Source organism: Bombus pyrosoma, linkage group LG8, assembly GCF_014825855.1.
Source record: "Bombus pyrosoma isolate SC7728 linkage group LG8, ASM1482585v1, whole genome shotgun sequence".
Taxonomy (NCBI): Eukaryota; Metazoa; Arthropoda; class Insecta; order Hymenoptera; family Apidae; genus Bombus; species Bombus pyrosoma.
Genome location: NC_057777.1, coordinates 4240419 through 4258249, shown reverse-complemented (window position 1 = coordinate 4258249; position 17831 = coordinate 4240419). Strand labels below are relative to the sequence as shown.

At 37.3% G+C, this 17831-nt stretch overlaps 1 protein-coding gene across 11 annotated transcripts in view; it reads left to right on the top strand.

Annotated features, from left to right (window-relative positions):
• The window catches only part of LOC122569976 (aryl hydrocarbon receptor nuclear translocator homolog), a 46771-nt gene that overhangs the window by 10024 nt on the left and 18916 nt on the right, over positions 1-17831 (top strand). For 8 of the 11 annotated variants that reach the window (XM_043731717.1, XM_043731719.1, XM_043731716.1 and 5 more), the window contains one exon: positions 15131-15211. The exons of the other annotated variants lie outside the window; for them this stretch is intronic. In XM_043731717.1, coding sequence (XP_043587652.1) covers positions 15131-15211 — 81 coding nt within the window. The remainder of the gene's footprint in view (positions 1-15130; positions 15212-17831) is intronic. 11 annotated transcript variants of the gene reach the window in all.

Genomic DNA, 17831 nt, shown 5'->3' with positions numbered 1-17831 from the left:
TTTTATCGTTTCTAGTTCCAAGTATTATCAGTTTTCTTTCGTCTCTTTTCTCGGTGGGAGAAGGGGGATTTTCATATTTACATTATGATGGAAATTCGAAACAAAAGTTAAAGAGATATTGGAAAAATGAGACGAGTCTTATTGTTAGCGAAGGAAAGTTTAGCTTTCTCTTTTTCTGTTCTATGAATTCTTCTAGAGAATCAGTATCGTTTCTATGACAGTTTCTTCCTTCCTTTTATTATATTTTTATAAAAAATTTAGTGGAAATTTGGAGAAAAAATTAGAAGAGTATTTCAAGTAAGTATTATATAAAAATTGGAAGAAGGAGGTGGAGTTTTGGTAAAGGAAATATTAATTTTCTTCTCTGTTCTATGTCAGTCCATTTGCAGAATTTCGTTGGTTTCTATATTTCATTTCTATCGAGTCATCTAAACGATTAACAAATCCAACAGTGAAATCGAATTATTTAAATCGACGAAAATCATTAACCATCTCTAAGACATCTATGTGCTATCGAAACTATACGACTTTGCTATGTAAAACTTCCGAAATTTCTCAATGTGATTCCGCTAATCCACATTGATCGTTGATACGTTCGCAAATCTATTAAAAGGAGTTAAATATGATCAATGCCTTGTGTTTGATTGCAATCGTTTCCTCAAACTTTGAACAGTCAAACGGTCGAGTAAAATTAAATTTCCCCCTGTTATCTCTGAAATCAATCAAAACTCGATTAATGTTCGAAGAAAGTATTAAATCTACAAATCGATCTACTTTGATGATGCAACAGGAAACTCGAAATCGTGGAAAGAACAATGTAAGATAAGAGGACAGAATCATAAGAGACGATTGAAAGGAGTGCCTTAATTGGCCAAGTGAACTTTGATACGGACGACGATCATCGAAATAGCATCGTCGAATGCCGAGCTTCTACATGAGAATTATCACGTACCGTGTTATCAGTGACAAAACAGTCCCGTCGTATTGGTAATAATTTCGCGTGGTTTGACGATTGGTCAGAAACGGTAGCTACTACTGTTGTTTTTGAATCGAGATAGTTGGATTATCGGCGTAAAAACAGCGTGGACCGTCGTAAAATCACTTTACCGTCATCACGTGGACGGAAACACGAATATCATAGAATAGATAGCGAATTTGAAAACGTATTTACAGTGCACTAATACCGCGTTACTCTGGTATGTTTACTCTTCTCTTCTTTTATTTCATTTTTTTCTCGTCCTGTTTTTAACAAGGATTTCGTATTTAACATGTTTACCGTGACTGTGGTCATCGGTTGTGATTACGTCGGTTACTAAATTTTTTTTAGGACGATTAAAACGAAATAAATTTCATGAAGTAACAAATTTTCAGCGATGTGACTGACTTATATACCATCGTGAGAGAAAATGTGTAGATAGAGTATAATATTTTGCAGAAACTAATCAACATTAAAAGATTAGGAAGTACTGTACTGTTTGTCAAATGTGTTATTCGAATAAATTTCCGAGAAAGGAAATTTCAAAGGCTAAGAATATGAACCGATAACTTTTAAAGCGGTTTTAATCGCTTTGGTACCTTTTCCGTATCTTTAATGCCTGCGACACTTAAATTCAGCTATTCAAATTCCCCAAACAAATGATAAACTTTTCTGCTCTATATAGAAATTTTTCTTTACATTATCGCTATTTCTGTAATTCGTATTGTTTCATATTTCTCCTCCTATTTACTATGCTTATCTATTTTTTTTTTTTTTAATTAATCCATTCTTTACAGTTTTCTTAATATTTTCCATATCTTCTTTGATTTCTATACCGTCATAAGAAATCATGAAAAGTAACATTGCTTAAATGAACACAATTAAATCTTTTCCAATGTGATTTTCAACCTACAACATGTCGAACATTATACTTGTAGATGGTATGTCAACTGTTTATTACAAGATCGGCAAATTTTTACAATGATATCCAAAACACGTCGGTTGGACGGATTATAAATAATGTCACGTTTTGGCGGAAGTAAATTGCTTCATTATTGTACAATGTCTTGTGTAACCAACGGCAGAGTTCATTATATATACAAAAGGACTAAAAAACGAATGTGCGTACGCGTACGACTTCCTCATACTTCGGCCCCCCCCCTCTGATACCTCCGGAGTTATAATGTTTATTGCGTGACTGTTTTTCAATCAACGCGATGTCGTTTCTACGAAATCTTTTCCCCGTTTAATTTCCGTTTGATCAAAACGAAAGCAGAGAATTTTAGACGGCACAAATAGTACAGAAAATTAATTTATCAAATTAATTAAATCGAAATTAATTAATTGAATGAATGAAACTATATAATTGAACAAATGAAATTATTTAACTTAATAAATGGAATTAATGTATGAAATTCATTGTAATATGTAATTGATTAAATGCAATTAATTTCATCCAATACAGAAGACTAAAAAGGGTATCGAAATTGAAAGAGGAGCCGACGAAAGAAACAAAGATGAATAAGAAACATCAAGCAACATTTTAGTCTCAAAATATTTCGCAAGAATACTAATGTGTTAATTTAAAAAAATTGCAAGAAATTTAACAAAATTACAAACTTACCCCTAATCTCGTTCCTCTTCCTAAATTAATTTCATTTATTCGAAACCACCTCAGAAAGAAGAAACTGAGCAAAAAAAAAAAAGAAACGAAGAAAACAAAATACGAAAGAGGAAGATCGGATAACCCGTTTCGCGTTCCAGCTATTGCTGTTTTCTATCTTCACACGTCGACAACAGGGGTATAAAGATCCCTTTGTTGGAAACGAAAAGAGACCCTGAACAGCGGTAGCCGAGCAACTGGCATTTCTACGACCGCGTAAAAACTCGATCTATCGAAAGGGCAGTCGTTGCCGGTGGTAGAGCCGTGAAAGGGGCTTTTTTTCCCCTGCCACCACCGCTGCCACCTCCGCGATCCTCCACGCGGTTTTTCCATCGTCTGGCCATTATCCTCGCCGGTTTATTCTCACTTTCGTCGAATCCGACCGAGTCACGCTCCATCGACTTCTTCCTCCTCCTCCTCCTCTTCTTCTTCTTCCTGTTCCTCGTCTTCTTCGTCAGCTACTGTTCCCGGACATTCTTACGGTTAGCCGCGTCACGAACGAATCTTCTCGTAGCCTTGATGATGTATCAGTCGGGGATCTGGCTAGTTTTTACGAGATCATCGTTGTCTCTCGACCATCTCAAAGAGATGGCACGAGAAGCGATTTGATTTTCCATGGATTGCGATTCGTTTCTGTTTCTCCGTTTCGTTCTTCTCCTTCTTCTTTTTGTTTCTTTTCTGTGTGCTGTTCTTTTATAATTCTTTAATGAGCGTTCTAATCTGTTAACTGGGTCGTTTCTTAGACTAATGCTCTTTCGGTAAAGGAATTTAAAGCGGAAATCTGGTGGAAGGCTACGCCAAATCATACTGTGCTAGGCTGAGACCTATTTGATATATTAAAATAGAAATAAACAACAAGATAGAAACTAGAGTCTTGCGCGGGTATAAAAATAATTTTTAACTATCTTCTGAACCTAATCGAAACAAATTTGAGGTAAATTTGTTGCGAGCTATTGATATAAGAAAAAGAGAATAGCAATATGTTGATATGTTAGATTACCATATGTTGACATATGAAATACTAGTTGTTAAACAGACTCCAGCATTTCATCTATATTTATAATTTGCCTCGAATACTGAGATAGCATATCTTTATTTATGACATTTTAGGACGATGCGATATTCATTACCAATACCTACCAAGGATAGAGATAACACTCAAATGGATAGTGTAAATCAACACTATACCAAAAGAAGAAAAATATTTACTTATAATACGTACTGATATACTTTTATAGTAACAGATACTGCTTTTCTATTTATAATACATTTGTATGCCATTTATTATCTAAGCTTGTGATGAGCGAAAGCCTAACACAAGAATAATAATGGAAAGAAAATATTAACCGTTAAGCTTGATAAAAGATCAGAAGGGATTACAAAAGAATACATTTAGGAAAAAGAAACCATTTAACATTTTTTCATAAACTCTTACCTTTTAAATAATGCATCAATAAATACATTAATCATCATTCTAATAAATAAACCTGCACTTTTCAATGAATGGAGCTTCGCTTTCGATTGAAGAATTAAGTCTAAAATAAATTGGATCTTATGCAAGAATTTAATAGTTAGATTGAACCATTAAAATAAATTTTCTTCGGTTGGTACGATATTTGTAGCAATGATTCTTTATTGAGATTTTAATTCGCGTATGAGTTATTCGTCTGTAATACGTTAATTTTGCTGAACAATCATGGCTCGTATGAAGATGCGTGTCGATACACGTTGTATGACATAAATATGCATTACGCGGTGCGTTTAGCGAGCGTTACTAATAAGCAGTTAATTATGAACGAAAATAATAAGCACGGCCGCCTCAATCTTGAAACACACTTTTCTCGTCGTCTGTTCATCCGGTTCAACGACTCCTCGAGAGAAAAGCGTCTATTGTAAATTAGGTGATATATCGAACGATCTGTTACTGTCATATTAATTAGATAAAGTTTTTATTTAGAATTTCGTATACAATTACGAAAGATAAAAGTAGATTTCTTTAAATTAAAAATTTTTTAATTTCAACATTCATTGGAAATTTAAACGTAAAACATGAACGTTATAAAATATGAAAAATATTTATTATGACGTTCAAATTTGTATCTAGATTCAATTTCTTTGATTGCGTTCATAAAAATTATGAATATACAGAAATAGTCCATCAATAAGAGCAATGAATAAATATTATGCGTATAAATAAGTAATGTATATATAAATAAACAAACCAAATTTTTCAATGAAATTCAAAGTTTATTTTAAAAAAGGTACAGCAAGTTTGTTCAATCAAAATGTATTTCGTCGTTGCTATAACTTTGAGCCATCTATCAGGTAAGCGATGAATTCCATGGTGGAAAAATGCTGCGTCCTTAGGCAAGATCCAATCGTCAAGTGATTTTTGTGTCCGATCTTCTAATTGAAAGTGGATATCGGACAAGGCGCGTTGCATCCGACAATTAGTAATCCGAAGGAGTAATGTCTAGCGAATAAGCTGGCTGCTGCAAGACGTGCGGAGCAAGACTCATTATGACGTCTTTCATCGTAGCAAAGCAATGTGTGGTCCACCGTCGTCACGCGGCAATTTCACAGAACGTCCTCCTTTTTTGGTGCTAATTTCTCATTAGATGGTATTGACAAAATCTGCAATCGCTTAATTGCCAACCCAATAGATTGGTCAAAGTCATTAAAAGCAGCGATACTTTGATTGAACAGCTTGTGGTATGCTTTTTTTAAACGGACTCTGAATTTCATTAAAAAGCTTGGATTATTCATTTGTATATTTAATATAATATTAAGTACATCACGGATTAGATGTCTGTCGCCGATGGTGAAAAATGTAGAATAAATGTAGAATAAAAGTATATATATAAAATATAGAAATTGAGAATAGATTAAGAGATACGTAAGATATGAAATTTACTAAAGTTCATAATGTATCAGTATGAAATTTTCTGTTATCCGCTATTGTAGTATACCGTCCTAAAAACAGCAGGGCCGAGGCGAAGAATTCTCCGTGGTTAGGATGTTACGTAACGTAATGATCTGGTAATCGGCCGCGTGAATTCGCGAACAGCCACAAATCTCTACTACGTGACGAATTCCGCGAGCAAAGGGTTTTGTTTGGTCGACGCGTACCACGTTAAGCTGGTTGGCATTAGGCGGACAGCTCGTGGCTACCATCGGAACAGCTTGTGTTCCCTGCATCGTATTTAAGAGGAATCCACCGATAACACTATCCAGCACCGATTCTTCTCGTTGAATTTTTATCGTTCTCTGATAATCCTCCTTCGAGGCTTCTTCGCGTAAATACGTTCCATTTTACTCTTTAGTAAATTTGTTTACATTATTTGAATAATAGCGATTATTTATCGTTTGAATTTATCTTTAAGGATCATATCGTTGAAAAGTTTGTTATTGAGAGAAAAATACGGAGGAGTCTTACGATTAAGAGTTTCATTCTCGTATCAAACTCCTCCTCCAAGCAATACGAATCTTCTTATACGTTAAAACGAGAACGAGACTGGAATATAAAAATTCAAAGACCATAACGTAGTTAAGAAAGCTAGTTACATAGATAGCAACTCTTCTTTCTCCAAACGATACAGAGTGAAACTTCATTAATTATATCCCCTCTTAAAAACAACCGGCTACCCACTAATGAAAAAACTTTTCACCCGGCAACCAAAATGTAGCCTAAACAGATTGGAAAGTGGCGTAATCGTTCTTAAACGAGCGTGTAATAACAAAAATGAGAGAAAAGAATGAGATTATAGGTAGAAAGTGGGAGTCAGAGTCGATAGAGCAGTTACACGGTGCATGAACAGGGTGGTAGCAAACGTTTCGCCGGCAATTAAGCGGATCTCCCTCTAATTTCCTCTTCCTTTTTGCGTTTTGGTCGCGTGACTTTCCGCTCGAGGCGAGCCCCCTATACTTGTATCGGAAACAACAATAAGAGTTTCCTCAGCCGTGAGAATGTTCCCCTTCATCGTCGTTTTCGTTCCATTCTACCGTGAAGCTCAAACCCCGATTCTCGTCCACTCACATTGTATCTTTCGTCGCGGTCCGGACGACCTAAAACGATCCAGAAATTTTCTGGCAACCGATGAAAAACCACCCTTTTTCGAACGTGCGTTCCGACGCTTTCTTCTCCCTTTTTGTTTCCTGTGATTCTATTGTTGCCTGGAAGTAATTCCATTCGTCGAACCGTTCCGCTATGATTAACGAACTGAAACGATCCAGATAAATTGCTCTATTTTTGCTACGTTTTTATCGAGCAAAAAGGAAGAGAGGAGAGTGTGAGGAGATTTTGGTAAGAGGTGGAAAGAGGCGTGAGTGATCGGTTCATTGAATTCGAGGGTGAGAGTTCCTGTGAGGGTGCAACAGGTATTGGAGCGATGTTGATGACATTGACGAATACTCTCTGACAAGTTTTTTAATGTATAGTAACTACAGATAGTATTGATATATCATTGTATTTATTATAGTATTTATGTACTAATTAATCAGTCTAAGTGGTGAAATATTAATTAGCTCTTACGTAAGTAGTACGCCACAAGTTACCAATATTTGATACTATTATTTGTCTATTTTTCTACTTCACGAGTAAAATTTCGCAATTGAAAGCTTGGTATAATGTAATTGTATCGACTATAATTGTGATTTGTCGTTCATATAGTAGGATTTCACGATAAGCAGACTCAGTCACGTGTTGCCAGATGTGCATTTAATCGAGTACTACCCAAAAATTTCGTTTCAATAAATGCAGTTCTATTGTGCTATAAATCCGAAGCAGACCATGTTTAATACTAAAAACAAAGAACATTAAATTAAATCATTTTGAAACATGTCACTCGCCCTCTGTAAATATTTGACACTCAAAGATTTAACCTCCAGTTATCTGATGCAAATAATCCAAACTCTTCGGCGAAGCTCTATGAAATCAGTGGAATCCTATCTATGTGAACTTTGGAGACAAACACTTTATATAATGAAAAGTCACTGATTGTTTCCATTACCAATGACTGTTCGTTCGTACAAAAACAGCTGACATTCAGATAAGCGCTAGCCCAGACAAGCTTCAACAGAACTAAAATTCTATTCCGATAAATAGAGCTCTACTATAAATCCAATACAAATCACAATTGATACTCGAATAAATTAAATAATCCTGAAACGAGCTACTCATCATCTACAAGTATTAAACATTCAAAGGGTTGAATCTGCACTTAGCTAATCCAAGTAACCCGAGTCTCTAGCCAACCTCACTCTACTCTACAGAATCTTGTATAGCGATCGTGGCTCGCGGAAAACTCGGTGCAAGAAGTCGGCGTATGTACAAGAAGAGGGTCGGCAGGAACGATCGGGGAGGCGGTAACCAATAAGGTCGGCGGAGAACGGATAAGAGTCCCGGAGTCGGAGAACGATGGACCGCCTCCTGGGCCCGTTCCCCGGGCCCGCCAATAGCTTCGCTCTTTCCTTTTAATATGCGAACACTCGCCGCCGTTCGATCGCCGTTCTCCTAATGAAAAAAACTCACGCTACCTACCGCCTAGGTGTTAGATTTCTGGTCACCGTCGCTGGACATTTCTGCTCGCTTGCGCTACGCCTTTCTTACCCTCGGCTCACATCGATTCTACTTTGGTTTCCTTCTTTCCATCCTCTTTTTAGGTTATGGCTAACCTTGCATTTCTCGAGGCATCGTTCGTGGGATATCGTGGCCGAGGTTAATTGGAATTAGTGTTTTATAGAATTGTCTAGAAACTGATGAGACTACGAGGATATGATATTTCGGGAATTGGGGTGCATTAGTTTGTTGAATGTTGGAGGAGCTTCGAGAAGATGGTCGAAAATTTGGTAATGTTCTCGTCACATAATTTCAATTTAAGTTATGACTAAGCCCTGGACCTTGAAACGTTGTTTATGGAGTGTCGTGGTTGAGATTAGTTGGAATTTGCGTCTTGTGGAATTGTTTCGTAGTTGATGACAGGATGAGTAATATTTTGGGGGTTTTTAGTGGAGTACTAGCTTCTTTGAGGTTGGCGAGATTTTTGGAAGATAACAAAAGATTTGGTAGAGTCTGTTGATTAGTCATTTTATTTGAAGTATAATTGCTATTGTTTCATTTCTCCCGTCTTTCCGTTTGTACTATTTTATCGAACTCTGTGAGGAATTGACCCTACAGGACCGTAATGTTTGCATGATCCTGTATACGAGGCAGATCAGTTGCATCCAAAGTACACGGCTTGGGCTGCAGATACGGGCCGAGTGTCGGACGTACTACAGGAAGGAGCCTAGGTGGATGTAGCACACGTGGACGTAGAGGAATGGCGAACGTAAATGTACGAGGACGATCGCAGACAACGAGCAGAAAAAGGGGGAGGAACAGGGGGACAAGGGGGTCAAAGTCGTGACCACGGTGTCGAGCTGGAAAAATGCAAAAAGGCGCCACCGTAACCTGAACAGAGGCCACCGTATCACGTGACTTCCCTTCTTATTTTGTTTTTTCCTCGAATTATTTCGGTCCTCTGCTTCCATTTCGTAAAGCTCTTAGGTCTTACCCTCTTTGTCTAATTTCGTGTATTTTATAGTACAATTTTTGAAAGTTCATTATCTAACCCACAAGCAGTGGTAACTTTTCATGTATTATGAATTTTAAATATTTTTGTTGATGAACTAGTTTAAAACTTGAAGTAGAGTACTTCAGTAAAGTGTGGTGTTGAGTGTTTCGTTCTGAAAGTTAATTTAAAAACAAGTATCGCGTCTATGGAAAATATCTCTGAGTTGAAGTATAGTTTGTCTCTGCGTCGCGTATATTTTTCAGGTTTTCCAAAGATCCAAAAATTTCTCAAGCTTCCATCCGTTCTCAGAATTGAAAAATATCGTGATCATCGAATAGCTTTTCGTCGGATGACAGATCAATAACTACAGTAGTGCTTATTTTGAGGAACTTCAAGCAGTTATTTTTCGGAGCTGTATAAAAGTATCGAAATTGATTAAAGAAATTAAAAATTTAAAAATTCGTCGAATCACGAATCTTCTCAATTATCCCGGTACTTGTCCTATAAAGTCGTCGAAAAAGTTCCAATAAGAACGAGATTAATAACCGTGTTAGTTTAATAGAGTTACCCAGATGATGTACCGTAGAAATTAACGAAGTAAAACTTGAACAATGAAGATCGTTACGCTACGTTTCTAGAAACGTCAGATTTTTGGTACGATATGGTCTACAGATTTGAATATTTGTAAAATGTTCTCTTCTATTCTATCAACTCCATCATCTCGATCGTATCCTCACCAATTCATCAACGGTATCCCCACCATTCTTCGTTCTTCTCCTCCATTATCTTTATCGTAATTGATCTCGATCGACTACCTAAACATTAACGTGTTAATATCTTCTCCATTCATCGAGTTAACAAATCGATCTCGTCTCTATCAAAAACAAACGAATCAGAAAGAAATCCCTGAACGTACAAGGCGACGATCGTTGCTATTCGCCGCGTGTTAAGATCGATCGCAACGCGTGTAACGACGCATCTCATTAACGCAAGCCGATACGAAGGAGGAGAGGAAGAGGAACCGGTCGAGGAAAGGTTATCAAGACATTATTACGATCCTTATACGCAGGATAATGGCCGATCAGGGAACGTGCTGTTCCCGGATTAACGAAGCTATTATTTGTTGTTTTTGTCGCACGTTCCTGGGATGAGATTCGCGCGTTTGCAAGACCGTTAAGAAGCTCTTCGTTTTATGTTCGAACGTTTTTGCACGTTTGGGTAATCGTATATGGTGATTGGGAAGATGTATTTTATTTTTATCGAGAGAGAGTTGATCAGGTTGTTTTATATAATGGCAATTGTAGTCTTGGATCTTTTGTAGAATTTTTACACAATTCAATTTGTGACGGATGAGATCTAGTTGGGATTGTTTTATATCACTGGGACCTTGAAATTCTTGTAGAATTTTTATACGAATATAATTTAGAAATTTGATAAGTGGTTCGATTAAATTTTCTTTGAATAAGTATTACTTGGATTTTATTGGAACGAATAGAAAATAAAAATATTCAATTTATAGCCGGAAGGTTCGCTTAGATTCGTTTTACGTAATTTGTAAGATTTTTATGAATTCGATGTGACAAATAAATTTAACTTAACCAAATGTTAATTAATTTTCATGAGAACAAAGGGAAATATAAAAGATATATAATAGTTTTTAACAACTGATTGATGAAATGAATAATTTAAATGTTTATAAAAGTAGACGAGACTAATGAATAGAAAGGAATAAAATAAAAATCAACAAGAAACGAATGAAAAATAAATAGAAATGAACGAATACAACATATTTAATAAGTTGGAGCAGTGCAAGGGTTGCAGAACGCAATAATTCCTGGTTCGTAACACAAAGATCTAGCGTTGCTTGCTTCCGATGATTTACTAACCAGATAAGAGAGATAAAAATCAGAATCGAGACTCCATTCCCACGGCGTTCGTGGCTACAAATTATCGAATGCTCCAAGATCCGAGAAATACAGAGATTTGTGATCTGACTGCAAAATCTACACGTGCGCGGTCCCCCTCTGAATCACTATACTAGACACTTTCACCGTGTTCTACCATCGATATCCAAAATGTCGTTACCTACGATTTCTAACACGTTCTCCAAATCGTTTCAAATAATTAAAATAAATACGATAAATATGAACGAAAACGATCATTGAAAATTTTATTTGAATAACACGAAAGAAGAAAATAATTAATATCAATTATTAATTTCTGGCTTGTATTATTGCATCGTAGGTGATATCTAATAGTCTTACATTTGAATTACAGTATTGAAATTCTACTCAAATTCCAGTTGGGAAAGATATAAAAAAAGATTTCCTCGCAGCACCTGCTTATCCAAAGTATGGCCTAAATTATCTACAACCTATAACTAAAATGCTAATGACTATGCTCACAGATCAAAGTGGTTGACTATACTTTAAAATTTAACAAAAAATTTTTAAATTTCGGTTGATTTTATATATTTCTTCGTATCACGTGAATTTTGCGCAATTTTGCACTTTTGGATTTCCTATATGTAAGTGCATTAAAGCCCACAGTGTATTTATATAATTTCATCGATTTTCCCTGTTTCGTGGAGTCGACCGATTTATCAAACAAACGGCTTAAATAATCCCAAGAGCCCTCCACTATCCTCACTCCTACCACCCAAACGCGGCAAATCTCCTAACCGATCTCCGCCACGCACCGGGCATCAACGTCTCAATGAATCCCAAAATCCCCTCCCTTTGGGTCCCCAAAAGCGGCGGCCTCTTACGGTGGTCGAGAAGATTCGGGCCCATGTCCGGGGACACCGCGTGTTCCCTGGCTACCAAGCATGCATACGTATCTGTTAAGTCAACGTAATACCGCGAGCCGCATCATTATGTACTCCATAAGTCTCCGGGTCCTATCGTCTCTCCTCGTCTCGCTGTGTATCCGACTCCTTCGTGGCAAAAAAAAAAAGGAGACCAGAAAAAGAGGTTCAAAGCTGGCAGACATACAGAGCGAGTATAAGGAAAGGGAGGGGAAGAGGGACGGTGAAGGAATATGGGGCCTTCTCGTTGTACCCGGATACAGTACGGGCCCTACAACCCCCACCGCCACCACCTCTGTTACCTATGGGTAGAGTGGTAGGGGGCAGATGCTGATGCTGTAGCACAGCGTAGCGTTTGCCAGAGCAGAGGAAGAGAAAAATGTATGTATGGGCAAGGGAAGGGGATGGAGGAAGGGGATCTCGGTTTTTCGCTCAGGGTCAGAGGCGTACATTAGAGATGGGATCAAGTATATCGCAAATAGGCTCGAATATGACTAGAAAGTTTCGAATAGATATCGCGGTATAGTTATGAAAGTGTATACTGCCAGAAATAGTTAAAGGATCGCTGCTATAAATTGAGAGTCAGGGTTGAGAGTAAATTAGACAATGTAGTTATGATGTAAATTAGGTAAATGGACTCAAATATGACTGGAAAGTTTCGAATAGGTAATAAGGCTTATTTATGGGCATATACTCGACTGGATATAATTAAAGGCTAGCTACGAATACGAATTAAGAACTAGGGACGAGATCGGATATATTGCAAATGAGCTCGAATATGTTTGAAAAGTTTTAAATAGGTTATACGATATAGTTATAAATATGTACTAAATACATATTGAAATTGATCCCATCCCTAGCGTACATTAGCTTGATATAGTAGCTTGACGATCGACTGGATTTGTATATGTAGTAGTGTGGCCAACGACAGCACAATTTTCTATCCTGTGCTTAATACAACCGCTTGATCGAGGGTATGCGGCTGACACCGGGGTAACGAGATGCCAATGACGGATTTACGATGCATCCTTCACTCTTCCTGCCATTTCAGGTTTCCGCTTTGTCTTCTTCTTCTTCTAAGTTTACTTTAGTTAGATCATTTTTGTTATTGACTCTTATTCTTTTGTATCGTCGTTTGATTTTTTCCTTGGACAGGTTGGTTGAGAAATATTCTTATTTTAATATTCCATCTTGAAACATTTTCATCTTAATATTCAATCTTGATCAGTTACACTAAGAGAACCTTAATCAAGAATAAGTTAAAATGGGGAAGATACCAGGCTTAGAAACGCTAAAGTATAAATCAAGTGTACCTATATCTTTCGTACCTTGGTCAAATCAGTACATTCACACCGGGCATGTAATAGTTTGACAAATTAACATGAGTAGCATATATTCTTCTCTGAAGAACGAAGACGAAGACAAATTGTTGATTAGGCAAGAAAGAGAACGTATTGCCGAGAACAGATGCATATATCAAAGAAGGGATTATACGTCTAGTAAAAAAAAAAAAATGAAGTTTTTATTGAGATATAGAGAAAATTGTAAGGTATTCTCGACTCTATCGATTAATCAATTATAAAGTATGACTTTTACGATTTAAAATTAATTAAAAGATTACTCAAAAAGATTTCAATAATTTACATAGAATATTCCTTGACCATGTTTTTCTTTTTTTTCCTTTTGGAAAAAATCTTATTTCAATATATTTAATTAATACACGCTTTCTCTTACCTAAAACTTCTGAAACCCTTTAGAACCTAATTAAACGAATATAACATCACGCGTGTCCAAGAATTCAAGTCTGTCCAATGTTTAAAAATTGTATTACTGCATTTAAAACTAATAAATGTCTCGTGGCTCATGAATAGAAGTATATCTTATAATTTATAACTTCGAACCTTTGCTTAATCTGCAATTCCACCCCGCATAGCTGCGAGCCTATAGAAAACTGAAGCCGAATAGTATAGTAGAACCAAATGTCGTAGAATAAACGGCCTTGACCAGGCAATATATTTAGACCCGTCTGAAAATTACAATGAAATTCATATCGAAATCCATATTTATCCTTCAAACTCGGCCACGTGAACGCGACTTCGTCACCATAGTGATATAGAGAGCAGAATGCTCGCGTGAATATTGCATGAGAGGGTCTTCTCTATTCGCGCTTACTGTTACACGAACGATCCAGATTTGGGGAAGTTGGATAGGCGACGGCCAATTTTGTAAGGCCTCGTGTCGCGTTTGGTAATCCGGAAGTGATTACACTACGACGTATCGGCGACGCGACATTTATTCACGACGTACATAGAATATCCGATCGGTTAAAACGGCAGATGGACCTCGAGTAACGACGTTCCTCGAGAACGAGAAGGTCGAGGAAGAGTTTTCGCGTGGCTTTTTTGCGCAACGGAATCCTCTATTTATGCCGATCGACGTTGACGACCGTGGCTTTTGCCACGTGCCTCTTCCTCACCTTGTTTTGTTTTATTTCGCTCGTTTATTTTTTCATGTCTCGTAGTTTGAAGCAGTAAATATCGGGTATTTTTATGCATACGTGTATTTTCTAATATCTTCAGGGATATTGACATGTACAGTGAATTATAAATTAATCACATATCGATGAACTTATAGCTTAGTTAAAATAACTTTGTTGAAATAAACCATCTGTTTTTTGAAAATTGAAATCGTATTACGTAGATAACGTAATTGACAAATTTATAAAAAATGGACTCGATCAATTCCGCTTCTAAGATGCTCATGAATCAATAAGAAAATCAAAATCCATTCTTGATAATTACTATATAACGATGGTCTAACTGACTGGAAAAGCGAAGATTATACATTACAAAATTATATTTTTATTGAATATGAAATATAATTGAGACGACAAATCAATATGTGTACATAGATTCAACTGCAACATGTAGAATGTACAATGATCACCTTCCCTATACTTATTTCCTATCAGTAGAAACTCTACCTTCATGTTCGACATAATTCATTTGAAATATTAAAAAATACATATGTCTTTTTAACTAATTAATTTCTATCGTAATGAGATACAGGAATAACAATAATAATTGGACCTAGAACGTCGTTCTAAATGATCATAAACGCCTGTATCTTTGCAGATCCGACGAGGATGATCCTAGCGGGTGTAAATATAGAAGGCTGGAGAACGAGAATGTACAGGACAAAGAAAGATTTGCGAGGTGAGTGTCAGGCTCGACGTAACTTGCATGCTGTTCGCCTTACGATAAATGAGAGGGGTCGGTGAACGGGTTAAACGTCTCCCCCTTTTTTTTTCGTTGGAAAAATGCGTCCTTTCCTGAGCCAAGGGATTTTTGCGAGTAGACCATTTGCATACTGAACATAGAGCACTTGTGCTCTGGAAATTTTCAACTAGAAATCTGCTAATGAACAGAAGTATTATATTAGTGGGATTTAAATAACGTTAGGCGAGTTTTAGGAATTAACAAATTTTTGATTTAAAAACAAGGGTTGGTATTTAGTAAAATTCCTGTTAATTTATTACAATTTTCTATGTGTTTCCATCAGCAAAAAATGTTGTCTTTTATAAAAGAACGTTTAATAAGCCTCTTAATTACAATTCTATCAATGCATTCTGATTGAATTCTGACATCGATTTATTTAAAAAAAAGTACTTATTTGGTACTTTCTTCTGCTGTATGAAGCTTCGTACACTTAATTCTAAGACTCAGAAACATCAAAAATGCTGAAACTATCCAAGAGCAACTAGTTCCCTTAGTTTTATAAGAATCTATATTTTCCTTTGATAAAAGTATTAAGTAAAAGAGAAGCACGATATAACCAGTGTATATATAATTTAAAAAAAACTTGAGATTATCGCAGCAGTTCGTCTCCTTAGTTTCGTAATATCTTTATTTCGGCTTGACGAAAGTATTAAGAAAGAGAGAAGCAGAGACAAAGGGAGGACAAGTCTCCTTCCTGATACTGATGGAGGAGGGCATTGTTAATTCGTCTCACGAAATCCTGGGCCAATATGTTCCACCGGTACACCCTGTACATGGCCAGCCAAGTACGAAGATACATACATACCTACATGATACCCGCCAATGTGAGTCGATAGCGGAATGGGAAGCCCTCCAGGCTGCTCCAGCGTGGGAACACGGGCCACTTATACGCGCGCAGCGTTCGCATAAGTCCCGTCCGCGGCGAAGACACCGAGGATCTCGATCTTGCGACGCGATACCACCGTTGACACGCCAGGATCCATCGAAATGATATACGACGAGCGATCGATATTATTCCGAACTGTTTGACTACAGGAGTGCTGTTGCGTTTCAGGAATAACAGATGGGTTCTGATGAGTTTGGCTCTGTTTGCGTATACATACATACACGTAGAAAGATGAAAAATGAATTGCGTTAGAAAAGAGGATGATAGATATTACGTCAGACTTCTCGTCGAGAGAAGCGTTGTAAATTTTCAAGAATAGGTTTTGATAGGACTTTGCAAAAGAGAGATCGATATAGGTTGGTTAAGGTTTGAATATGTTTGTAGATGCAAGATTGAGCATAAATTGTATTAGGGAAAAGGGTGGTAGGTTCAGGCACATAGACAATAGAAGTGTCGTTGGTTTTAAAAAATAACATACGTTTCATATAATGTATAATAAACTGGTTGATATATGGGGTTGTTTGAATTAGGTTTGAGCATGTTTGCGTGCAGGACGGAGGTTGACAATGAATTATTTCAGACATGATTGAGATGGATATATCGAATCTCTCGTCACAGCAACTCTTTAGATCTCAAATCCTTCAACTCTATACCCTCGTTCTCCAATTCAAATCTCCCACGCCAACTACAAACTTGTTCTTCAACGGCAATTTTTCCAAAGGTGAAACTTCACTTTCAAAAAAGAAAAGGAAGAAAAATCAAAACTACCACCTACAACTGGCCGAAGTTCTAAAGAAGACATAACTTCCGTTCGAAAGAACTGAATGCAACATCACCATCGCAAATTCTCGATGCAAGGGTATACTCGCGGTGGACAGACCTTCGTCTGTAACCGCGAATTTGCGTCGGAACCGCTGTATTTTACATTCGCCCCGGCACCGCAGCAAACTAGGGGGGTGTAGTGATTGTAGGCATGGGCCACTGTACGTACGCGTTTCATGGAAAAGTTGCGGCGGCGGCGATGTCGCGGCCGCTCGGATACCTCACTTTTAACGTAATAACGCAATTACCGCCTCCCGCCGCAAGGCGTACAACCCTCTTATCCTCCTTCACCCGGTGAAACAGGCCCGTCCACCCGCCTCCACCGCCATTTTCTTCCTTTCGTTGAGTTTCTCCTCGGTTTTCGGCGGCAAGGCCACCGCGATAAACCGCGAAATCCGCGATGAGGTTAGTTTCTAGTTGATTTCATCGTCGCGAATTTTTTAAGGGAATTTTTACGTATAATCGTTACTTCTTTCTTTCTTTTTTCTCTTTGTTTGTTTGTCGGATAAGAATGTTTAATACTGGAACTAGTGGGAATGCGGATGTTTATGCATTTACAGGAATCTCGAAATGCTGAAAATACGCAGAGTGTATACGATACGCAAAAATAGAAATATTGTACTTGCTGCGATATCTAGTGGATGAAATAAATTTCCGTTGAAGTTCCATTCCTTTGATAAAAATGCGAATTTATAGAAACTGTTGCCACTGTCTAGCGGTAACCGAATGGTAATTAAAAGGGTGTGAAATGGAAGAAATGGAGGGAAGAGAGTGAGGAGCGACGAAGGAGATTAAGGGAGAAGAGATGGTTAGAGAAGGAGGAAAAGAAGAAACAAAAAAGGGAAAGGA